We start from the raw sequence: 25,264 nt of genomic DNA, 5'->3' as shown, positions 1-25,264 counted from the left end.
ATCAACTGGTGTGAATGGTGATGTTTGTCTCTTGTCATTGCCTCTGTGTTTGTTTTCTCTGGTCTCAGTCTCTGTATGCTTGTTGCTTGCCTCCTCTTTTCTTAGCATCCCACTTGCCAAGGTCCCCAATCTTAGAACCTCACTGACATAAACTCAGCCACAGCTCTGTGTATCCCCCACAAGTGGTGTGACTGCCCACATTTGTCTTCTCACTGCCTCCCGCAATATCTGTCAGTCAGGTTTTTATCCCTGTGAGTTGGTTCCAGCTTCCTGCTGTTCTTTCTCTGGTGGTGCTGATGTATTCAAGGAGCACAGAAGTCCAGAAGCTCTCTGCAGAAGGCAGCTGCATGACTGACAGCGAGTCCCAGAAGAAGCTGCGATTGTGTAGGGCCAGAGCAGGGCAAACAAAGGGTGAGCACCGCTTGTGCCAAGGAGGGGAGCAGGAGCTCAGCCCACAGGCCTCCCACCAGACTGGAGTTCCGCAGTGGGTGGCAGATGCATGCAGCTTGGTCATAGGCCATGAGTGTGAAGAGGACATCCCAGTTTAGGCCCACTAGTGGAGGAAGGGGAGCCAGACCACACAGCTGGAAAAGTAAATTGTCCATAAAGAGGCGTCCTGACCAAGACATGGCACATGTCAGTGAATGAGAGGTTTCCAAAGACAAACTACACGGAAGGATGCATGGGCTATTTGGGCACCACACACAAGTGTATTCCCAGCCTGGATCAAGAGGTAGATGGCTGAGTCCAGAATAAAGAGCAGCAGCTCTCAGCTCTCAGACAAACCCAGCAGCTACAAAAGAAACCTCCCTCTAGACCTTCCCCTCAGTCCTGTGGGAAGGAGATAGAGTTGCTGCTCAGGATTCCTTGCCTTCCACCACTCGATATCTTCTGGAGGTAAAACACAGCAGGGCCTCAGCAAGCCAGGATGTTCCTTGACAGACAGTAGAAAGTAAAATCAGAACCCTGGAGTTCAGGAGAGCAGTATTTGTTTTCTTCACTGTGTGCACAACTATCTCTGTGTGTGCCCAAATATACTTCAGTATGCATCCAGGAGTGTCTGTGAGTGCACCCATGAATTCATGCATCTTTTGACATGAGCAGCAGTGTGCATGAGTGCTGTTCCCTCTACCTGCTTTTGATGTCATGAATGATATCGGTATGAGAACAAGCGGCACACCGTGAATTAACAGAAACAGTAATCTGACGTCAGCATCCCACCAAGGCTGATATGTGTTGACTGTGCATGTTGCCCCATGCTTCCTGAGCAGTCTTAATGAGAAACCCTCCAGAGGATCAGAGGCTGCACCTCCAGCACGCACGTAGTCCAACCCTGTTTTCAGAGCGGGTCATCAGATCAGGTTGCTCAGGATCAAGTCCAGGCAAAGTCTGAACTCTTCCAAGGATGGAGCTCCAATAACACCTCTTAGGCAATCTGCTTCAGGATTTGATCACCTTCAGGGTAAAAATTTCTTCCATGTATCTAACCCAAACTACCCGTTTCTGAACTTGCACGAATTAGCACCAGACTAAGTATGCTTCATCTCCAGAGTCCAGCTCCGTCTCCTTTGCATCCTCCTGTGAAGTGGGAGTAGAAAATACACGTCTGTTTGGCTTTCTGTGTGGCACCCGCAGGGTTTGTCCTTCCACCCACAGCACAGCAACACCAGGACCCATGTTCCATTCGTTCAATGCCACTTCTGCCCAAGGGTTCAGGCATTGCATGACTCAGCACCTTGCACTTAAGGCCTGAGATCCCATTTGTTAGCCTGAGTAGCAGTGGCAAGGAAAGTGCTGGAGTGCCCCAACTGATCACTAGTGGGTGTCATGACAGAAATAAGCTTGCATCATGTAAGTAGAAGGTGTATGATTTTATTTATTTTTTAAAACAATAAATGAAAGTCATCAAGTTATGGGAGTGAAGAAGGAATTCCCTATGGGCAGGATCTGCATTGTGTGTCTTGGGAAAACCCACCCGGCTCTGTCCGATACTGGTAGAAGGCAGGATCACCTGCACATGAAAGGTTTCCTTTCTGTCTACATTCATCTTGTTATTCCTTCTAACTAAAACAGCCACTGACCTGTTGGGCCTTTCTTTTGTGATCCAGAAAGGGCCCTGCACAACCTCTCCCCCTGTACAGACATCCCTGGGTCAGAGCAGGAGGAGGCAAAACAGGCCAGCAGGTTTTCCCTGAGGGCAGTGTCAGCAGGGGTAGGGTCACAGGCAGGAGCTGGGTCACCTGTAGCCAAAAGGGCCCCAGAGAGTCCCTAGGGAGTCACCCAGACTGACAACATTTGCTTTTACTGGACTCTTCCAGCACGTGAGCTGAGTCTTCTGCCCACACTGACATGTGTTGCCTAGAAATACTTGGGCCTTCCTGCCTGCCACTCAGGAGTTGCCTTCTTTGGGGAAAGGGCATAAAGCAGGAAATGAAAAGCAGTATCACAGGAAGGCAACACACATCCCGTATCATTAGGTGGGATGTTTTTCATGCATGAGTAGCTTGTCAGAAAATAGTCCCTGCTTCAAGGGATGCCTCTGGACATGGGGCAGCTAAGGCCCACTATAAAAGCCAGCCCAGCTCCGTGCTCAATCATCCATTTCTCTGGCCTTCGTCTTGTTGGGAAGTATGTGGGTGTGAAGCCCCTTCTTGTGCCCCTCATTCTTTCACAGGAGGACTCAGTTCCTTGGACCTTTCAGCTGCTATCAGCTGTGTGCCCTGCCATATCTTGGGACTGCTGGTTGTGGGAGAGTCAAGGGGTAGAAGGTTTGTCATGGAGGAAGACCTCCGTGGTCACAGTACTGCCTGTGCCTTGGATCTGTTAGGGTGGGGTGACAGGCTGCTCCTCATGCAAGCCCATGTTCTGCTTCCTCTCTGCCCTCTCTCCTATGTCCACCTCCTGCCCCCAGACATGTCCTGCTATGACCAGTGCCAGCCATTTCAGCCCTGTTGCCTGACGCCACTGGCCAGCAAGGCCACAAGCATGGATCAGCTTTCATCAGGCCATGGAACTCAGAGACCCCATAGGTGGCACAATCGCACCATGCTGCAACCATAGGGCACACACTGGAGGATCTTCTTCCAGGCACCAAGCTCCTCTGTATTTTCCAGAGTCATGAGGATGAAGTGGCCCTTGCGCTCCATGCAGCACTGCTGCTCTCTATACCCAGGCAAGGGCCTTCTGAAATCTGCACACCTCGGGGCCCTGTGGTGTGGGGCTGATTTAGTTTCACACAGACTGTATGCCAGTGTAATGGGACCAGGACAGAGGATGGGGTTATTGCTCCATGGTGTGAGGATGGGGGAACCTCTCCCCAGGCCAGGTTCTCTGGGAGGCAGTGCTGGCTCAGGTGGTGGTGCAAGGGCAACACGCATCAGAACCAAGCCCACCACAGCCCAGCTCTGGCCTGACCTTTAGCCCAGGGTCTCTGCACAAGCTCAGACCTAGCATAGCCCTGCCCCAGCTCTGCTGCCTGTGTGCCTATGCCTGCCTGGCCAAATCTTGCCAGCCTGGCCTGGCCAGCCTCTTAGGTGGTGCAGGGCCATCACTGGATGGAGCCTTCATCCAGGCCTCTCTGGAGTCTGGCCTATCTGGTATTGTAATACACAATAAATGTTTGTTCATTGTCTTTTGTATTAGAAAAACAAGGAGTTCTGTTTGAGGAGCAGGAGTTGCAAAAGCTTCCTGCTGAAGTAAGGAGATGTATAATGCTTGGCTAGACACTATGAAAATTCCTTTGCTTAATGTAACAAAAAAGAGAACCCCCTCCCCTTCTCTCCTTCTGCATCTCAGTTGCCTCTTTTGTTCAAAGACACTGCTGCAAAGCTCATGTAACCATCTCCTGATAAGTTGCTAAACTAGTGTATCAACATCCTGCCTTCCTGTCTCACACTGGGCCAACATGACCAATTAAAAAAAAGAAGTTGAACCACAACGCCAAGGAAGACTACGGCCTTCATCTTCACGACCACCAGAGGGACAGAGACGACCCCCTAGCAACAGTGCACGCAGTCGCAGAATATACCAGGATGTGCTGCGTAATCCCAGAATTACCAAGATATAAAAAGGGACCCTGGTGGGGGTGAGGTGCGCGCTGTTGACGGAGCCGAGACTCCCCGGCCGCCCAGTGCTGTTTTGCCTGCTGTTGCTTACTCAATAAATTCCTTTCTATTATTAATGCAATGCTCTCTGAAAATTAATTAAGGGGGCAACTTATAACAGTATTAGCCCCCGCCCAGCTCTCATGCTGGGACTGAGACTTTCTACGCATAACACATCTATTGCCTGGGTTAGAGCAATAATCAATAGGTGCTCCTGAGCCAGAACTATCTCCTGGCTAACACTGAAGTCTGAGATGGAGGAGCATATTCACAATTTGGAGATTCACCTTTGTCTTGGAAACAACAAAATCCATCTGGAGAACAAGTGAAATTTTTGATTCCATCTTTCCTATTCCTGAGCTTTCGTGCTGCAATATGAGCAGCAGAAAACATCAACAAAAAGCGTCTTCCATTTCCTCTCATGGCCTCTCTTGATCTCTCATTTTCCCTCCATCTGTCCTTTCTCCCTCACACTCTACTTCATTACAGACAGCAATACAAACAGCTGTCCATCCTTCTCCAGGCATCCATCCACCCACTCTTCACTTCATGACCTTCCTGGAAGTGAGATACAAATTAGTCTATCAAGTCCAGATTCTTTTCTCTATTCTTGTCCCTTACCTCTTCTCTTGTGTCAGTTTCCAAAAACCAAATAGGTCAGACAAATCTGGAGCATTCAATAGAAATTTTTTATTCAGGTTTCAAAGAAATAGTAATTCTATTTGTTTTTTATTTGCATTTCTAGTGAAATATTTCTTTGTGTCCCACAGTGCTGTATTACATACAATAATTTTCTGCGTAAAAGAAATTCCCAACTCATAAGAATTCCAGCCAGACAACAGAAATACTCTTATACACAACCATCAGTATCAACCCATCGATTTTTTTTCCAATCAAAGTGAAGAGAAATTAAGCTTCAAAATGTTGCAAAAGAAACAAAAAATAAACAAAATTTTAGAAGCATTTTTTTTCTCATTCGGATTCTTAAACTGGTATTTAACAGCTGTTTGGTCAGCCCCAGGCATGTTCCCAGGCAAGAACCAGAGGGAAAGCATTGTTCCTGCAGAGGTGTTCAATGTCTCCAGAGAATCCTTGGGGCAGTGATCCCGGGGATAGATCAGACCCTTTCTGAGACAAGGCTGAGGCTGGTGCTGCCTTCCCTGAGAGCACAGAGAAAAGAGGGCCCATGGCTGTCCCCTGCTGGGAGCTGCCTGGGCCAAGCTTTTCTTTCTCCAGGTTGCGTTGCTTCTTGCTCTTGCAAACAGACAGAAGAGCTTCCTGAAGCCTGGGGACATCAAAACACCATATTCAACATGGTTTTGAGACAGAGGCTGTTTGGGAAAGAGGACTGGGCTGGTAGATCTTGGAGTGAACAGGGGAAACAGCACAGCCAGGGGAGAGTTGAGTGCCCCATCCCAGAGCTCTGCCTTGCACAGACACATCCACTCCACATCCAGAGTTGTTGCTCAGCCAGGGCAGCTCTGTGCACCAGGGTGTCACGCACAGCACAGAGGTACAAGGCACTGTCAGAAAGCTTGACTTCCTTCAGACGCAGAACACTGGATTTCCTCCCACTGGAGTTCAGCTCCGTGGTGAAACGGTCACTCTGCTTGGTGCCTGCTACTGCTTGATGTGTAATCAGCTGAGGGGCTTGTCCCTTCTTTTGCTTGTACCAGAGCAAGCCATTAAAGTTGGAGGTTTCATATGTGCAATTGGTCTGGAAGGTGTTTCCCTGCTCCACAGTGACATGTCCTTCTTGCTGTTTCACAGACACCTGCCCCATGGTTTCTGGAAGAAAGAGAAGGTCAGCAGCTCTGTAGAAAAGTCTCCAGGCAGCCAAACAGGAGTGGGTTTAGACACGTGGGAGATAAGTTTCCCAGGAGTGAGCCCAGCCTGTGCACACAAGGAAGAGGACTTTGGAGGAACACATCAGGCAGAAGACAGACTGGACACCCTGGTAATGTCCATGGGAGGAGAGCTTTCATGTCCTGTATTGACTTGGACACAACCTGTTTTTTTCTATAGGAAAGGGAGAAATGAGGGACTGCAGAGACTGATGAAACCTTCTCTGGTGACAGTAGGTGGACCAGAAGAGAGAGGCAGAAAAGAGATGGACTGAAAGGACGAGAGAAGCAGGAGAGGCCTGTTCTTCATCTCCATTTCCAAATTTTGAAGAATAACAGTATCATGATAGAAACCGGCCAAGAACCAGAAACAGGAGACAACATTTACCAACATTTTCCTTGTGATTCAAAAGCTATTCCCCATATAAATGTGGTAAGGCTTCCTGGGGAAAGCAGATTTATACCTTGATTAAAAGCCAGCACTTACCCAGCAGTTGCCCCAGGAAGGCAGTGAGGATGAGATACCCACGGTGCATGCTTAGACTGACCCTCCTGTTTACTGCGGGAGGGAGAGTCAGAAAAGCACCTCCCAGCCCCAAGAGAACAGAGCTCAGGAAATGACTCTGCTGGGGGAACAGGAGGAGATTCAGCAAAGATAAATTGTCTGTTCTGACTGTGCCCCAAATGCTCCCTGGGGTTTCTCCCTCCTCCGGCAGGAGCAACCTCTGAGGATTGTCACAGTCAGGGATCCTGGGAACTCTGGGAGCCGCATCATGTGCAGGGGCTGCTCTTGTCTCCTCTCCCAGTGGGGTCCTCACCTCCCCAGCTACATCCGCCTTCTCTTCTTCACACACACTGCTTGGCCATGGCTGATGTCAGGGCAGTCTTCTCCACTGAGCTTGTGCACCTTCACCTGGGGTCCTCAGCTCCATGGGGATGTTCCTGTTTCCTGTGGGAGGACAAGACACTTTGATTTCCCTTTCACATCCCCAGAAAGAAGGGAGGAATCATGCTATGCAGCAGCCAGGGTTTCTGGCTGTGTCCTGTTCTGGTGGGATAACCTAGCATTTGCAAGAGGAACAGGGCTCCATTGGGGTGTTGGATGGCACAAGCCTAGAGGGGACAAGGACAACCTGTTCCATAGGGCAAGGGGTGAGGAGTCAGCAGGGAAAAGGATGTGGGTTCAGTGGGTCACATGCACTCACAATGATGGGCCACAGGGAGCACCCACCCAGGGCCACATTCCTGGCAGTTTCTGCTTCCCTGATGCTTGGGCTCCCTCTATCACCACCCCTAACACCTTGCCTGTCTAGGCTGTGCCTGGCTAGTTGCGTTGTCTTCCCCCATACCTCCCTCAGTACACCTCAAATGCAGAATTCTCAGACACCCAAAGGAATGACACTCCAAGTCCTGCAGCCCCCAACTGTTCCTTTTATATCCCCCAGGCAGCGTGAACGTTCTCCCTCTCTCCAAAAAAGTTTACTGCACAAAGCAGTGAATCCTCCTCATTGCTTGTGTTTTCCTGAAACAGATGGAGATTTTTCGTGGAGCAGTTTGGGATCTGCATGGCAGCTCACCTGAGTAGGCACAGAGCTCTGCTGTGCTGTACAGAGCTGTGCTGTCCACATCCTGAGCCCAAGATCTTGTCCCCATATCTGTTCTTCATACCTTGTACCCAGATCTGCTCCCCAAACCTGCTCCCTAGAGCTGGATCCCACAGAGCTCTTCCCAGTACAGAGTTCCCAGATCGGGTTCCCATGACCCGGGCATGAACACCTGGTCTGTAGATCTGCTCCCCCAGACCTGCTGCCCAGACCTGATCCTCAGATCTGGATCACAGCTTTTGTCCCCATATAGCCCAGTAGATTGCAACAGCTTGCCAGTGAGGGGCACTGTAGGTTCCGGAGGCCAGCCATGGCTGGCTGGTGGGGGTCCACCACCGCACTCGGGAGATTCCAGCAGCTTGCCGGCAAGGGTCCGCTGTAGCTCCTGGAGAGCCAGGCATGGCTCTTCAGTGCGAGTCTGCTGTGGCACTTGGGAAACCACTGCTGATCATTAGCGGGGGTCTGCTGCCACGCCCTCAGTCCGACGCAGGTCATTGGCAGGGTTCCGCTGCCACACCCGGGAGACCATAGCAGCTCACCAGCGAGGTTGCGCTACAGCTCCCGGAGGCCCGCTGCAGCTGGCAGACCTGGTCCCAAGACGTGCTCCACCAGGACCTGCTCCCTACACCTTCTCCTCACACCTGTTCCACAGATCTGGTCCCTAGACATGCTCACTAGAGCTGCTCCCCAGAGCTGGCTCTCCAGACCTGCTAATATGACCTGCTCTGCACACCTGTTCCACATATCTGGTCTTGAGAACTGCTCCCCAGACCGGTTTCCCAGAGGTGGTCCCCAGAGCTGGTTCCCAGAAGTGGTCTGCAGACCTGGTCCCCAGATCTGTTCTTCAGTTCTGCTCTCACAAACCTGGTATCCAGACCTACTCTGCACACCTGGTCTCCAGTTCTACCCCCAAGATCTGGTCTCCAGAGCTAGTTCACAGACGTGGTCCCCACTCCTGGTGCCCAGACATGGTTTCCGGATCTGGTCCCCAGACCTGCACTCCTGAGAGCTGGTCTCCTGACCTGGTCGTCAGAGTGGGTGCCCAGGGCTGCTCCTCAGAGTTAGTGCCCAGGACTGATTCCTAGACCAGGTTCCCAGATCAGCTCTCCAGACCTTCTCCCCACACGTCTTCCGCAGATCTGGTCCCCAGAAGTGCTCACTGCACATGGCAGTGAGCATGTGGCGAGTCTGTAGGAGTGAAGCAATGTGTTGTTTGATGAATAGTTTCCATTTCTAAGAAGAATCGCAAAAAATCCCTGAAAATCTCCAAAGATAACAATGGCAGTGAATCTTAGCAGGAGCAGGATCTGCAGCATGTGCCTTGCCCTGACAAGTGGTCTGTCTTATGTTCTTTGGTGAGCTCCACCACAACCACTCCCTCACTCCCCCTCAGAAGAAGAGGAAAAGGAAGAAATTTGGTATAAGGCAAAAGTAAGAGAAGAAAATAAGCAAAGGCTGCATGGAAGCACAGAGAGAAAAGAAAATTATCCTCTACTTCCCCTCAAAAAGTGATGTTTGGCCGTCTCCTGGCAAGCAGGGCCTCAATACTCATAGCGATTGTTTGGGAGGACAGATGTCTTCATAATGAGAGCTCCCCGCTTTCCTTCCCCTTTCCCACCTTTTATTGCTGAGTGTGACATCACATGGTATGGAATATCCCTTTGGATGGTATGGGTCAGTTGCCCTGGCGATGTCCCCTCCTGCCTCTTTCCCACCCTCCACTTCCTGGCTTTGGAGGTGTTGGAGAGAATCTTGATGCTGTGACAACACTGGAGTTCTAGCTCCAAGTGCAGAGCACAGCACTCTAGGGACTACTGTGGGGAATGTTAATTCTGTCCCAGACAGTCCCAGTACAGCTCCATAAATCAGGGCTCACAGCATCAGAAAAAAAAAATTTGCCTATGCTATTCCCTTTTTCTTTCTTGTGTTACCTCCAACTTACAGTGTTTTATTCGGTACTAGAAGGCCACTCCTGCTGGCATCCATCTATATTCACAATCCACCCTCAAGAAAAGCAACAAAAGTCCCAATTTCTAGTAGGAATTTTTCATGTTCCAGAATGTGCGCATTGCCTTGTGTTCTTTCGCTCATTCAAGAAGAATGTGGCTTCATTTGGCTTTTGAATATATCACCTAGCAATGCAATATGAATAGACAGCTAAAAAACAAAGATTAGGAGTATTTACATGTGAAGTCACCATGTACTATCCTAATTGCAGGAGTAAAAATCACGCCTGTGTGCTGGGAGACCCCGGCCCAACAAGGGACCCTTCCTCTCTGAGGATCACAGAATCACAGAATGTAAGAGACCTTCAAGATCACCTAGTCCAACCTCTGACCTAACACTAACCAGTCCTCCACTAAACCATATCACTAAGCACTACATCTAAATGTCTTTTAAAGACCTCCAGGGATGGTGACTCAACCACTTCCCTGGGCAGCCTATTCCAATGCCCAACAACCCTCTCGGTAAAGAAGTTCTTGCTAATATCCAACCTAAAACCCCCCTCGCGCAACTTTAGCCCATTCCCCCTTGACCTGTCACCAGAGACGTGGCAGAACAGACCAACCCCCACCTTGCTACAGCCTCCTTTATGGTACCTGTAGAGAGTGATGAGGTCACCCCTGAGCCTCCTCTTCTCCAGGCTGAACAAGCCCAGCTCCTTCAGCTGCTCCTCGTAAAACTTGTTCTCTAGACCCCTCATCAGCTTCGTTGCCCTTCTCTGGACTCACTCAAGCACCTCCATGTCCTTCTTGTAGTGAGGGGACCAAAACTGAACACAGTACTAGAGGTGCGGCCTCACCAGAGTACAGGGGGACGATCACTTCCCTAGACCTGCTGGCCACACTGCTTATGCAAGCCAGGATGCTCTTGGACTTCTTGGCCACCTGAGCACACTGCTGGCTCATATTCAGCCGACTATCAACCAATACTCCCAGGTCCTTCTCTGCCAGGCAGCTTTCCAAGCACTCATCTCCCAGCCTGTAGCTCTGCTTGGAGCTGTTGTGCCCCAGGTGCAGGACCTGGCACTTGGCCTTGTTGAACTTCATATGGTTGGCCTCAGCGCATCGGTCCAGCCTATCCAGATCCTCCTGCAGAGCCTTCCTACCCTTGAGCAGATCGACACACACACCTAACTTGGTGTCATCTGCAAACTTACTGAGGGTGCACTCGATATTCTCTTCCAGATCATCGATAAAGATATTAAAGAGAACTGGCCCTAGTACTGAGCCCTGGGGGACGCCACTAGTGACTAGCCTCCAGCTGGATTTGACTCCATTCAAGGCTAATAGGCCTTGGTCAAAAGGCTCGTCCAGGTCACCAGGGGGCGTAACAGCAAAAGCCTTCGACAGCTGTAGCAGCAGCGGGGCCAGTGGCATAGATTGTGGCCCCACGTGGCTCTTTAAAGCCTCAGAGACTGCTTGCCAGGTGCCAAGCAATCCCACTGCAACCTTGTCGTTTTTAGTAGCAGAGTCCCACACCTTGACCTCAATTTGGTCCCATATTTCAGGATCATAAACCGTCTGATTGTTAATAAGGAGAATAAACTGTAAGGTTACCAGGACTGTCTTTGTTCCAAAGGACGTATGATTCCCCACAATGTGCAACTGCTTACCGGCAAGGGGCAGTTGTGTGCGCGGGTCCGCTTCTCTCAGCTTTATCTTCTTTCCAGCTCTGGTGCGCCTATTTCCAGCAATTTTCTGTACGAGCTTCTTTGAGCAGTTTTCTGAGATTGGCCGAACCTATCTTCATGAGGAGATCAGTGTGCCTGTTCCAGTCCTGGTCTCCGTTCTGCTAGCCTGTTCCTTTTCATTCCTTCTTTCTGCTCCTTTACTGATGACATAACTTCTTCGTGTTGCCTTCTTTTTTTTTAATCTTTTTTTTTTTTTTTTCTTTTTTTTTTTTTTTATCTTGAGGGCAGGCTCCCCTCTTACACCCTTCTCTCTACAGCAGTTCTTCTCAAAACAACTTTTCATTGGTCAAACAACTTTGAATATAACAAGAACAGCAAACACCCAGAAATTTCCATGCCTTAAGGGCTGGAGAACAAGTACTAGAGACTGCATGGAGTCTCCTGAATCACCCTTCTTTGTTCCCTCTAAATTCTTTTACATTCCTCATGGGCTCATCGTTAAGAGTCTAATGTCATCATTAATCATGGAGCTTGCCAACCCCCATGGCCACACTCCCACATCTCCCCCTTCTTTATTAATATCAACCATTTTCTCGACTCGAATTACCACTCCATATATAACACTAGCAAGGGGCAAGAATCCCCAGTGGCCTCCCCCTCCAATCCAGAACCCAGCCCCAGACACAGAGGTCTGCACCCACCTCTGCTGTCAATGAAGATGGGATTGCTTCCCCCACCCCTTCCCCACAACCCCCTCGGAGAAGCCACGTTCTCTCAAGTTGGCAGGGAAGGATGCCGCACCACAGCCCTCTGCTCAGCAGTCAGCACCTCTGCACACACAGACGGGAGTGAATCCTGCACCAAGGGCAGACCTTCAGCAGCGCTGGCTAGTGTAGCAAACTCCCCTACAACTCAGTCCTTTGGCAAGATCCAAGGTTCCAATATGTGTCATTAGAGTGAGTGTCCAGCACAGATATTTGTTGTATTGCCAGGACGTCATCTCAGCGCCAGAAGTGCTGGACTTGGGCTTAGGAAGAAACCTGTACAACAAGCTCTTAAAAAGAGACCACTAAAGAGAATGGAAGAAACCCAGTGTGGCTGTTCTGAGGCTCCCTCGGGCCCGTGCTGTTTAACTCCAGGCCCTGCAAGGGGACTTCCAAGCACCGGCAGCGACCCCACGCGGCCCGACTGTGGCTGTGCCCCCGCCTCGCCCACGCCCCACCTGCCCAGCCTCACGCACTGCGGGGCACCCCCTGGTCCCCCCAGCTCCGCAGGTCATTGGCTGCCTTTGCTGCAAGGGCGCGCTGCTGGCTCGTGTTTGGCTGGGTGCCTCCTGCACCCAAAAGCCTTTCCTGAGGGTCTGCTTCCTTGGCAGCCAGCCCCCATCCTGAATTACTCTGGGAGTGCTTCCTGCCCAAGATGAAAATCCTTTTCTTTGCTCCTTTGCACCAAAATGAGGTTCTGGTCAGCCCCTTTCTCCAGCCAGCCTGTGTTCTCCACAGCACATTTGTGACCTACGCTGTCACCACCTGTGTGCCCTGGTTGGGGACCATGCATAAACTGACCGAGGGTGCCCTCCTTCCGACTGCTTGTGGCCCTAATGAAAGCATTCAGCAGGACTGGGTGTCTGGCACTGCCAGCTGCTACTCAGGCAGAAGGTGCCCTCCATGCCAAAGCTGCAGGCTCAGGCCTGCAGGAAGGGCTCCCAGGAACTATGAAAACTGTGCTTGATGGGCAGCCATGCTGAAGCACTCCAAACGCTGAGCATTCCTCTGGTGCAAGGGGTGGATCAATTTACTCTTGCCACTATGTGATACCTTTGCTGTGAAATCGCAAACGTGGAGGAGTGACAGCTGTCCTTTTGCCTTCAGGAGAACCAGTCTAACATGGGGTGCATGAGAATCTGCCTGCTTTCCGATGTATTTCTGAGACAATGCTGGCAGGCCTTTATAGACTACTGTGAGGAGATAGGCCTGGCTTCAGCACCGACTCCCAGGAGGACCTAGCAGTGTCTACGGGTGGAAATCTCTGACTGACAGACAATATCAGGAGCCTTACAGCAGTCTGCTTCTCCTGTACATCCCAAGGTCAACGATGGACAGTCACTCAGAGGCACTCCAAACGTTGCTATCCTGAATTAAACCAAGGATCCAAACTGTCCTGATATGGTCCTTGTTTGGGCCTGAAGTTGGCAGGAACAGAGGGTGATTGTTGCAGCGAGAGGAAAAGGAGGGCTCAGGAGAAAGGAGCTGTATTTTTCAGTGCCTCTTCCCTGCACACACCTCTGAGAGGCTGGTGCTGTCCTGGTTTCAGTTAGAACAGAATTAATTTTCTTCCTAGTAGCTGGTGGAATGCTGTGTTTTGGCTTAGGATGAGAAGAGTGCTGATAACACCCCGATGTTTTAATTGTTGCAGAGCAGTGCTTACACACAGCATTCCACCAGCTACTAGGAAGAAAATTAATTCTGTTCTAACTGAAACCAGGACAGGTGCCATCTGCGTTCAGCTGCTCTCAGGCTCCTTCTAACCCTGGGAACCTGCTCCCCTGCAGGACTCATGCACAGAGCACGGGAGAGTGCTACAACTGTGCACATTCCCTCGTGATAAAGGGGAAACAAGGACACACGCACGTGCTCATCTATACCTGCATGGAGTCCTGGACAAATCTCTGCACCCACGTGCCTTCACACAAAGCTAGCTGCACAGTGGTTGTCACAAGACAAGAGCAGATGTGTGAACAAAAGCAACCGGGCACTCAGGTGAGTGCACAAGGTGACAAGTTAGGAATCAAGTTAGGAGAGCTTAATGGAAGACAGAATTGAATTTGGCCATGGAATGCAGCTTTGTTTCCATGCTTGGCTGCCTTGACAGAAGCATGACCAGAAGGTGGAGGGAGGTGACTCACGGCCTCTGCTACAGAATCACAGAACTGAAGGGGCTGGAGGAAGGAAGCACAAGAAACTTGCTGCCCTGGACTTCTGGAGAGCAGACTTTGGCCTGTTCAAAGCTAGCTGCACAGTGGTTGTCACAAGACAAGAGCAGATGTGTGAACAAAAGCAACCGGGCACTCAGGTGAGTGCACAAGGTGAGCCTACAAGGACAGGTGCTATATTCTGGACCTCATTCTCATAGTACCTGGGGTTGGTGGGACTGTGAAGCTCAAGGGCAGCCTTGGCTGCAGTGACTGTGAAATGGTGGAAGTTAGGTTCCTGAGCACAGCGAGGAGGAAGCACAAGAAACTTGCTGCCCTGGACTTCTGGAGAGCAGACTTTGGTCTGCTCAGGCATCTGCTTGGTAGAGTACCATGATACAAAGCCCTGAAGGGGAGATGGGCCCAAGAAGGCTGGTTAATATTCAAGGATCATCTCTTCCAAGTTCAGGAGTGATGCATCCCACCAAAGAGGGAGTCAGGCAAAATGCCAGGAGACCTGCATGGATGAACATGGAGCAACTGGCTGAACTCAAACATGACAGAGAAGGCCATAGAGGGTGGGAGCAAGGACAGGTAAACTGGAAAGAATAGAGATACATAGTCTGATGAGGCAAGATAGGAATCAAGTTAGGAGAGCGAGAATTGAATCTGGCCAAGGAAAGAAGCTTTGTTTCCATGCTTGTCTGCCTTGACAGAAGCATGTCCAGAATGTGGAGGGAGGTGATTCATGGCCTGTGCTCCGCTTCAGTGAGACCTGACCTGGAGTGCTGTGTTCAGCTTTGGGGCCCCCAGCATGAGAAAGATATAGACCTGTTCAAGTGGGTCCAGAGCAGAGCCATGAAGATGATCAGAGGGGACCCATCCAGCACGTCCAGTGAGTCTTCTACCCTCCACTGATGCATTCCTGCCCTGGAAATCCTTGGACATTTCATGCCAGCACTCTAAAGAAACCATCACTGCAGAATGGCCATGGCCTAGATCTGGAAATGAAAAGGCAGCAGTGCAGGAAACCAGCGCACAGCCCATATCATTTGTTGGGATGGTTTGCATTCAAGAAGAGCTTGTCAGAAAATTGTTACCTCTGCCAAGGGTGCCTCTGGGCCTGCGGCAATGAAGTACCAGTATAAAAGGCAGCCCAGCTCTCTGCTCTCTCATCCAATTCTGTTGCCTCATCCTCCTTGGTAGCCAGGTGAGTCTGAAACCCTCTCTCCTCCTCTTCTCAAGTAGAGGGGATCTTGCATTAATAGACATCTCATCTGTTGGTGGTTCAGAGCTATGCTGGGCCTTGGAGTTCCCTCCTATGGGAGAGGGGTGGAGAGAGACGTTCTGTGTAGAGAGAGGCTGGGACACGGTGCAGAGGTAGCCTTTTGGGTTATGTGCAATGTGATTGTCTCATTGGATCAGCCTGCGCTTTGAAGGGCCCTGTCAGTTCAAAGCAATGAAGACCATGAACCTCCTGGCACAGCCTCCACATCCACCCTCACCAGTTGCCTTAGCTCCTTTGTGGTGGGATAATGGGGCTGCTCCTCACCATATGCTCTGCTTCCTCTCTGCCCTCTCTCCCAGGTGCATCTCCAGCCCAAGACATGTCCTGCTACAACCAGTGCCTGCCATGCCGGCCCTGTGGCCCGACCCCGTTGGCCAGCAGCTGCAACGAGCCCTGCGTCAGGCAGTGCCAGAACTCCACTGTCGTCATTGAGCCCTCTCCCGTAGTGGTGACCCTGCCCGGCCCCATCCTCAGCTCCTTCCCGCAGAACACCGTTGTGGGATCCTCCACCTCTGCTGCCGTTGGCAGTATCCTCAGCTGTGACGGAGTCCCCATCACCTCTGGGTGCTGTGATCTCTCGGGCATTTCCAGCCGCTACTGTGGCAGAAGATGCCTGCCCTGCTAAAGGCACTGCCCATGGCCCTGGGGTTCCAGCACGACCATGGTGCTGGACAACAGAAGGAGGAATCTTCAGGCCATTGCTTTCAGAATGACTGACCTTCCTCACCTCCTCTGGCAAACATTGGCAGAAGCCTGACCAGGGGCTAGTCTGAGATCTCTGAAAACACAGTCCATGTCTCTCCTTCCATTCTAACACCTACCCCCCTGTCTCAATTTTCATAGTGTTCTTCTCCTCCCCTGTGCTGTGGGGGTCCTCAGATCCAGCCCTGCCACTGTGGTAACAGCAGGCAAATGACCTGCATGAAATCCTCCATGGGCAAAGGATGCTGCCTCTTGGTTGGCCCTGGTGATCCCTGCACTGAAGGGCCTCTGCTGAGTGACCTCCTTTTCCTCTCTACATTTATTAAAGATTTCTGCATCCCAGCCTTAGTTGTACGTGTTTCTTCCCTCTGCATATGCCCTCCTGAGCTGCTCAGTGAGAATGGTTTTGCCCTTGGTGGGTATAAGATGGATGTTTAAAGTCTTCATGCAATTGCTTTCAGAATGACGGACCTTCCTCACCTCCTCTGGCAAACATGGGCAGGAGCCTGACCAGGGGCTACCCTGAGATTTCTGAAAACTCGGCCCATGTCTCTCAGTAGGCCCTGGAGATCTCTGCACTGAAGGGCCTCTGCTCAGAGTGACCTTCTTTTCCTCTGTACACTCGTTAAAGTTTCTGGCAACCCAGCCTTGGCTGTAGATGTTTCTTCCCTCTGCGTATGCCCTCCTGAGCCGCCCAGCGAGAATTGTCTTGCCCTTGGTGGGTATAAGATGGGTGTTTAAGGAGCCTTTTCCCCACTCCCAGAACAATGGGAGGTTGCGACATGCTGCAGAGGGTCTTCTCTTGGACAATGCCCATTGGAGCTGAAGAAGACATTCCTCACTTTCACAGAGCAAGGGGCAATCTACCCTTGCCTTGCAGCATCTCTGCCCACAGCTCCCCCCTGTCCTGCAAACAGAGAGCACAACCTCTGCTGTCCTCACAGAAGAAGCTACGAGTCTGTGGGAGGCTGTGTAGGCTTGACACCCTGTAGGCTCTTAGGAACGGGCTTCTTCTTGCTCAGGACAGTGCTGTGCTGGGGAAGCAGGTGGGGACAGAAAATGGATGGCAGATGTGGGGAATGGGTGGAATAAGTGCAGGGATGCCCCACTGCTTCACAGGTGTCCCATGAGGCCTAACCGCCCCCAGCACAGCACTTGGCAGGGCCCAGGTGATGGCACACATGCTGGGCTGATCACCTTACACAAGTCAGCATTGGTGATCGCCGTAATGGACCATACACAGCATTCTCCAGTCCCTGAGGACTCTGCACTCCCATGGGCTGAGTCAGTGCAAAGACAGCAGGCAGTTTGCATGCCCCCACACTGCTCTAGGGTGCCCACTTGCCCCCAAACCTGCAGCAGCTTTCCTCTGGCCCAGGACCTGCACTCGCAAGGACTTCCTCATGTTCATTTCCACTTTTCCTGACTTTTGGAGCCTGAGGTTGGCATAAATAGAGGGTGATCGTTGCAGCGTGAGGAAAAGGAGGGCTCAGGAGAAAGGGGCTGTGTTTCAGTGCCTCTTCCCTGCACACACCTCTGCCAGGCTGCTGCCATCTCCGTTCAGCTGCACCCAGGCTCCAGACCCTTTCAGCAGAACCGAAGTGCCTTGGAGGGGCCGGGCTGGCGGGGGAAACCCCGCGGGCTGCGGGACGAGGTGGTCCTGGCGGGCGGAGCGGCAGCGCCCCCTGGGGGCTGTGCCCCTGCCTCGCCCCCGCCACACGCGCCCGGCCCCGCCCGCCACGGTTCCTGCACGGCCGCAGCCCCGGCTCCTCTCCCCGTGGCTCTCAGGGCGCAGTAATACACCGCCGCGTCCCGAAGACGGGGCTCGGTGAGCCACAGGGCGCTGGACCGGCGGTCTGCTGCCACCGAGAGCCTCCCCGGAAGGTCCGTCAGTGCGTTGGACCCACTGAAAGCGCTCACGAGGAATGCGGGTCCTTGGCCCGGTAGCTGACGGTACCAGTAGATGTAGTCACCAGTCTGCATGTTGGGGTGTGAGCAGGTGATGTTGATGCCGGTGCCCTCCCTGGTCTCTGCCCACGGCTCCTGCTGCACCTGGGCTCTGCCTGCAGCCACTGCCAAGAACAAAACGAAGGAGAAAACTCAGCAAATGGCTTTGCTGCACCGAAAATGTTATGCAGAGGGAAAGGGAAGAAAACGGCTGACAGCTGATGGGAGCATTCCCTCAATAGAAAACATACAAAGGCATTTCACTGGGAATGGTTATTTGGGGACCAAATCCGAGCACGGCTGTTTGGAAGGAGAGTCCAAGCCAAGAGGAGAAGGGAAGCAGGCAGGAATGAGTGAGGGTGTGCTGAAAGGAGAGGAGGGAGGCAGGGAGCAAGGCAAGGTGGGAGGCAACGGCCGGCTGAGCTCGCTGGAGGCAGGCGGGATGGCTGCAGAGGGAGGCCAGAGGGGAGCGAGGTCCGTAAGAGGCCAGAAGCGAGGGCAGCCCTGTCCCGTCCCGTCCCGTCCCGTCCCCGGCGCCGGCAGCCCCGCGCACCCAGGAGCACCGCGGCCAGCGCCGCCAGCCCTGCGGCCCGGCCCTGCCGCATCCCGCCGCTCCGCCGCCCGCGCCGCGCTGCCCCCGCCAGCCCCGGCTCTGCTCCGCCCGCGGCGCCTCCTCCCCGCCGCCGCCGCCCGGCGCCGCCAGCTCCGCCCCGGGGCCGCTCGGGGGCTGGCCCGGGCTGCGAGTGCTGGGCGCCTGTGGGCGGGCAGGGCTTCGGCTGCTGCTCGCGGGGCTCTGCCCGTCCTGCAGCCCAGCCCGGGATAGGAGAGGGAGTGGGAGTGGGAGCGGGAGCGGGAGCGAAAGGGAGAGGGAGCGGAGACAGCAGCTGCCCGTCTGCTACGGCATCTCCTTTGGGAGTGGGAAGGGGAGAGGAGGGCACTGAACGGGGTAGGAGATGAGTAGGGAGAGAGGAGAGAAGCGGGAGAGGAGAAAGCAGCTGCCTGCCTGAAGCGTCCCCAGTGGAGGGCAACGGGTCAGGCTGGGCTGGGCCTGGGAGCTTGGTGCTGTGGTGCGCTGGTATCACAGCTGTGGCCGGCACTGCTGCAGGTGTGGAAAGCCAGCAGCAGGAATGGGTCCGGGGACACAGTGCCCCGACAGCACCCCAAACCGTACGGGGCCCTGCTGTCTGGCACTGCCCATTGAGCTGTCATCATCGGTCGAGCGTCTCTGCCCAGATTGAGGGGCACAGTTGCCACTTTCCCATTTACAGGCTTCACGGCAATAGTAGCTGAGCACGTACCTGGGAGACACACAGGCAGGGACAAGCATGCCCATTTGGGGAAGACACACCCAGGCCAGTACCCCCAGTAGCTGCTTTTGGAGCCCCCAAATGGACTTGCTACATTTTCCTGGAGGCTGAGACCCCCTTTCCCTGCTCGGGGGACCCCTGGCTCCAGCAGCTGACAGCACAGGGCAGGGATGTCCTCGCGCTGAGTCTGACTTTAGTGGCTAGCATCAAATCCACTTCTGCCACTCCATGAGGAATTGCTACGTTCTCCTTGCAGCACATGTGTGCATGGGACAGAGCGAGATTATGGAGACGTAAGGAAATATTCCAGAAGAGGACAGGACAGACAGCGGTGCTCATGTGCAGGGCCCAGCCACGCAAGTACAGGCTGCAGCCCCTTTTACACCCTGTTCTGTCTGCTCTAGTGTGCTCCTCCCGGCTCCCATTTCCCTGCACGTCCCCTCATGGGGTTGTATAGGTCTGTCCTGCACCCATCCCAGCATGTGTCCTAGCCCACAGCTGTAGGAGGTGCAAGGCCCAAGCTGATCTCCCTGTGGCTTCTTGATAGGCCACCAACTAGTGTTGTGACTGCCCACATTTGATCTCTTCTCTTCCTCCCTCATCATCTATCAGTCGGGTTTGTATCCCTGTGTGTTGTTTCCAGCTTCCTGCAGTTCTTTCTCTCTGCCCCCCTCCCAAGTGCTGAAGGGCTGCTTCTAGGGTAGGAAGCAAGGAGGGAGGAGCTGAAAGGTAAGAAAGAAAATAAGGGCTGCTGTGGAAGCACTGATGGCAGCTTCCCCAAGACCTCCATTGCAGAAGAGAGTAGAGAAAACGGCATGGCCCTGAAAGCAGAGACAGAGAACACAGCAGAGGAAACAAAGAAACAACCTCCCTCTGTTTCTCAGGTTTCGCATGGCTTCTTTCACCTTCTCGGTCTTTACGCTGTAGGTTGGTGCATGGAGCAGAGGGAATCACAGCCCTGGAGAAGATGGACACCACTTTGTTGTGGGAGAAGTTGGCAATGGGGTGGGTATAGAGGAGGGAACGTAGCCCCCGGCATGATACAAGTGCAGCCAAGTGAGAGTGAGCAGACAGTGTCTTATATCTCCTCACATGTCTACATTCAGAGGGAGACCAGGAGCACCCTGCAGGAGCTCAAGGAGCACAGGAAAACTGGTGGTGCTGTTGTATTTAAGGAGTACAGCAGTCTAGAAGCTCTCTGCAGAAGGCAGCTGCATGACTGACAGCGAGTCCCAGAAGGAGATGCATTTGTGTAGGGCCAGAGCAGGGCAAACGAAGGGTGAGCACCGCTTGTGCCAAGGAGGGGAGCAGGAGCTCAGCCCACAGGCCTCCCACCAGACTGGAGTTCTGCAGTGGGTGGCAGATGCACGCAGCTTGGTCATAGGCCATGAGTGTGAAGAGGACATCCCAGTTTAGGCCCACTAGTGGAGGAAGGGGAGCCAGACCACAGACCTGGAAAAGTAAATTGTCCATAAAGAGGTATCCTGACCAAGACATGGCACATGTCAGTGAATGAGAGGTTTCCAAAGACAAACTACACAGAAGGATGCATGGTCTGTTTGGGCACCACACACAAGTGTATTCCCAGCCTCGATCAAGAGGTAGATGGCTGAGTCCAGAATAAAGAGCAGCAGCTCTCAGCTCTCAGACAAACCCAGCAGCAACAGAAGAAACCTCTCTCTAGACCTTCCCCTCACTCCTGTGGGAAGGAGATAGAGTTTCTGCTCAGAATTCCTTGCCTTCCACCACTCGATATCTTCTGGAGGTAAAACACAGCAGGGCCTCAGCAAGCCAGGATGTTCCTTCAGAGAGAGTAGAAAGTAAAATCAGAACCCTGGAGTTCAGGAGAGCAGTATTTGTTTTCTTCACTGTGTGCACAACTATCTCTGTGTGTGCCCAAATATACTTCAGTATGCATCCAGGAGTGTCTGTGAGTGCACCCAGGAATTCATGCATCTTTTGACATGAGCAGCAGTGTGCATGAGTGCTGTTCCCTCCACCCGCTTTTGATGTCATGAATGATATCGGTACGTGATCAAGGGTCACCCTGGGAATTAACAGAAACAGTGATCTGTCAACGGCATCCCTCCAAGGCTGATATGTGGTGACTGTGCATGATCCTCCTCCAGAGGATCAGAGGCTGCACCTCCAGCACGCACATAGTCCAACCCTGTTTTCAGAGTGGGTCTCATCAGATCAGGTTGCTCAGGATCAAGTCCAGGCAAAGTCTGAACTCTTCTGAGGATGGAGCTCCATTAGCATCTCTTTGGCAATCTGCTCCAGGACTTGATCGCCTTCAGGGTAAATACTTCTTCCATGTATATTTCATCCATATAACCAAACCTACCTGTTTCTGAACTTGCACGCATTAGCCCCGGACTAAGTATGCTTCATCTCCAGAGTTCTGTTTCCTTTGAATCCCCCTGTGAGGTGGGAGTAGACAATACACGTCTGTTTGGCTTTCTGTGTGGCACCCACAGGGTCTGTCCTTCCTCCCACAGCACAGCAACACCAGGACACATGTTCCTCTCGTTCGATGCCACTTCTGCCCAAGATTTCAGGCCCTGCATGACTCAGCACCAGGCCCATGAGTCACAGATGTATGTGTGGCATTGGTTTCCCCATGGGGGACCTCTGTCCCACCCCACACACCACTGACACTGCACCGGCAGTAGATCCACGCAGGGCTGGGCCTGCACAAAGATGGCAGGATTTCTGAGCCTTTCTCCTTGTACATAAAGCTAACGCCATCCTTTTGAACTCTCTAGCCATGGGGAGTGCAGCTGTGCCCTGGCCTGGAGAGACAGGGAGGGGTGACTGCCACCATGCTCTTACACTCTAAATCCTGTGGTACAGAATTAAAGAAAGGATCCAAACTGTTGTGGGCCCATCCTTGTTGGGGACTGAAATTGGCAATGAACTTCTTAGGCTCAGGAGAAAGAGGGCTTCAGATACAGAAGGCAGCATTTCAGCATATGTGCTGTGGGCACTTCTGGGCTGTTTTTGTTCTGTGATTGTTCAGCTGTTCTCAGGTTCCTTCTTGCTCTCTTCTTGCCAACTAAACATCCACCACACAGCTCTCTCACACCCCCTGCTGAAAGCAAGATGTGCGCAGAGAATGTGATTTAAGCTAAAGGGCTTACAAGTGTAGATAGGGATAATATAATTAAATGAAAAAGGAAGAAAAATTATAAAACTAAAGAGCGAAGGGTGTTTGGAAACAAACTGAGAGAAAATTATACTCCACTTCCCATCAGCAAGTGATGTTCGTCGAAGTGTTTGGAAGCACTGACTTAGTATGCCCACCCCTGTTTTTCCTTCCCCTTTCACATCTTCACTGCTGAGTGTGACATCATGCAGTACGGAATATCCCTTTGGTTGGTTTAGGTCAGCTGCCCTGGTGATGTCCCCTCCCAACCTCGTGCCCACCTGCATACCTGCTGGCTTTGGGGGGCTTGGAGAGAGTCTTGATGCTGTGTCACCACTGCTGCACTATAGCCCCAACGTTGATGTGATGGCAATGCTGTTCTAGCTCCAAGAGCAGAGCACAGCACTCTAGGGGCTGCTGTGGGGAATGCTGAGTCTGTCCCACATAGCCCCAGTACAGGCAAGTGCCCACAAGGGAGGAACATGTGCATGAATGTGACACAATGTGCAGCAAAGACAGCATTTGAGCAAAGCACATGGTTTGACGTGATAGAGAGGTGAGGTGGACTGGGAGCCTTGCAGAAGGCACTGGAGCCAGGGCTCTTGACAAGACAATGTCAGCTTTCTTGGGCCTTGAACTTAAGGCCTGAGAATCCCATTTGTTAGCCTGAGTAGCAGTGCTAAGGAAAGTGCTGGAGTGCCCCGACTGATCACTGGTGGGTGTCATGAATTAAATAAGCTTGCATCATGTAAGGAGATGGTGTATGATTTTATTCTTTTTTTTTTTTTTTTTTTGAAGCAAAAAAATGAAAGGCATCAAGTTATGGGAGTGAAGAAGGAATTCCCTATGGACAGGATCTGCATTGCGTGTCTTGGGAAAACCCACCCGGCTCTGTCCGATGCTGGTAGAAGGCAGGATCACCTGCATGTGAAAGGTTTCCTTTCTGTGTACATGCATCTTGTTATTCCTTCTAACTAAAACAGCCACTGACCTGTTGGGCCTTTCTTTTGTGATCCAGAAAGGGCCCTGCACAACCTCTCCCCCTTTACAGACATCGCTGGGTCAGAGCAGGAGGAGGCAAAACAGGCCAGCAGGTTTTCCCTGAGGGCAGTGTCAGCAGGGGTAGGGTCACAGGCAGGAGCTGGGTCACCTGTAGCCAAAAGGGCCCCAGAGAGTCCCTAGGGAGTCACCCAGACTGACAACATTTGCTTTTACTGGACTCTTCCAGCACGTGAGCTGAGTCTTCTGCCCACACTGACATGTATTGCCTGGAAATACTTGGTCCTCCCTGCCTGCCACTCAGAAGTTGCCTTCTTTGGGGAAAGGGCATAAAGCAGGAAATTAAAAGCAGCATCACAGGAAGGCAACACACATCCCGTATCATTAGGTGGGATGTTTTACATTCAAGAGCAGCTTGTCAGAAAATAGTCCCTGCTTCAAGGGATGCCTCTGGACATGGGGCAGCCAAGGCCCACTATAAAAGCCAGCCCAGTTTCATGCTCTCTCATCCACTTCTCTGGCCTTCTTCTTGTTGGGAACCAGGTGAGTGTGAAGCCTTTTCTTGTCCCCCTCATTCTTCCACAGGAGGACTCAGTTCCTTGGACCTTTCAGCTGCTATCAGCTGTGTGCCCTGCCATATCTTGGGACTGCTGGTTGTGGGAGAGTCAAGTTGCAGGTTTGTCATGGAGGAAGATTGGGCCTTTGGTATGATGGCTCTTATGCTGAAGCCTAGGGTGTATCCTGGCTGTGGTGGCTCTTTTTGGGCCCTGTCATGATGCAGCCAAGAATGCCTCGCACATCCCTGCACAGCCTCCAGCTCACAGTACTGCCTGTGCCTTGGATCTGTTAGGCTGTTGTGACTGGCTGCTTCTCACGCATGCCCATGTCAAACTTCCTATCTGCCCTCTCTCCCAGGTGCACCTCCTGCCCCCAGACATGTCCTGCTACGACCAGTGCCGGCCATGCCAGCCGTGCGGCCCGACCCCGCTGGCCAGCAGCTGCAACGAGCCCTGCGTCAGGCAGTGCCAGAACTCCACCATTGTCATCCAGCCCTCTCCCGTGGTGGTGACCCTGCCCGGCCCCATCCTCAGCTCCTTCCCGCAGAACACAGCTGTGGGATCCTCCACCTCTGCTGCCGTTGGCAGCATCCTCAGCTGTGACGGCGTCCCCATCAACTCTGGGTGCTGTGACCTCTCCTGCATTACCAGCCGCTACTGTGGCAGCAGGTGCCGCCCCTGCTAAAGATGCCAGACACTGCCCCAGACCAGGACCCCAGGAACTCAGAACATGCTGCTGGACAAGAATGGATGGACGAAGAGACCTCATGTTGTTGTTGTAAGAGGACCTGACCATCTCTGTCTTGTCCTGTAAAGACAGATAGGAAGGGGCCAGTCTTGAGTCTATGACAACATGACCAATGTCTTCCTATCCTGTTTTCTACACGCTCTTTTTCTTTCTTTCCTTTCTTGCCCTCTGCTTTGCATGAGGCCCCAGGAACCAGCCTGGAGAGACCTGCTAGCCCTCCTCCCCATGTGGGCCAGGTAGATTGATGCCCTGTTGCAAGTCTGCCATTGGAAAAGCTAACAGATTTTTGTCTGCTCCTGCTGTGCTATGATCTCGGGGCCTCCTCTTGGAGTCACCTCCTTTCCCTCCTGAGCCTTGATAAACATTTGCAGCAACCCTGAGTGTGTCCCTGTGTGGTCTTTTCATCTGGATACTGATGGCCAAGGGAGAAAACCATTCCTTAGTGGGAATAGGCTGGGGACACTGCCTCATT

General features: G+C 52.4%; 2 protein-coding genes and 1 pseudogene across 4 annotated transcripts in view; 2 read left to right on the top strand and 1 right to left on the bottom strand.

Moving 5' to 3' along the window:
• Positions 1 to 4,771: 4,771 nt before the first annotated feature.
• Positions 4,772 to 25,264, bottom strand: part of LOC311423016 (uncharacterized protein) — a 37,802-nt gene continuing 17,309 nt past the window's right edge. For both annotated transcript variants that reach the window (XM_084496602.1, XM_084496604.1), the window contains one exon: positions 4,772 to 5,891. In XM_084496602.1, the coding sequence (XP_084352728.1) occupies positions 5,398 to 5,891 (494 nt within the window). In that variant the 3' untranslated portion in view covers positions 4,772 to 5,397. The remainder of the gene's footprint in view (positions 5,892 to 25,264) is intronic.
• Positions 12,460 to 23,575, top strand: LOC311423040 (feather keratin Cos2-3 pseudogene; annotated as a pseudogene). The gene is made up of 2 exons (XR_014698956.1): positions 12,460 to 18,507; positions 23,287 to 23,575. The product of XR_014698956.1 is annotated as a feather keratin Cos2-3 pseudogene (transcript).
• LOC311423030 (feather keratin Cos2-3-like) lies at positions 23,670 to 25,168 on the top strand. The gene is made up of 2 exons (XM_084496628.1): positions 23,670 to 24,030; positions 24,403 to 25,168. Exons 1-2 carry the CDS (start codon positions 23,932 to 23,934, stop codon positions 24,727 to 24,729), a joined length of 426 nt encoding a protein of 141 aa, XP_084352754.1. The 5' UTR covers positions 23,670 to 23,931; the 3' UTR covers positions 24,730 to 25,168.

Source organism: Aythya ferina (assembly GCF_964211825.1).
Source record: "Aythya ferina genome assembly, chromosome: 23".
Lineage (NCBI taxonomy): Eukaryota > Metazoa > Chordata > Aves > Anseriformes > Anatidae > Aythya > Aythya ferina.
The sequence above is the reverse complement of the archived record's forward strand: the minus strand, read 5'-3'. Positions and strand labels throughout refer to the sequence as shown.

Bases quoted from the DNA above. Each gene is read 5' to 3' on its own strand.
- LOC311423030 (XM_084496628.1), top strand. From the start codon at position 23,932: ATGCCTCTGGACATGGGGCAGCCAAGGCCCACTATAAAAGCCAGCCCA. The intron at 24,031-24,402 runs GTGAGTGTGAAG...CCTCTCTCCCAG, and splicing joins TTCTTCTTGTTGGGAACCAG to GTGCACCTCCTGCCCCCAGA.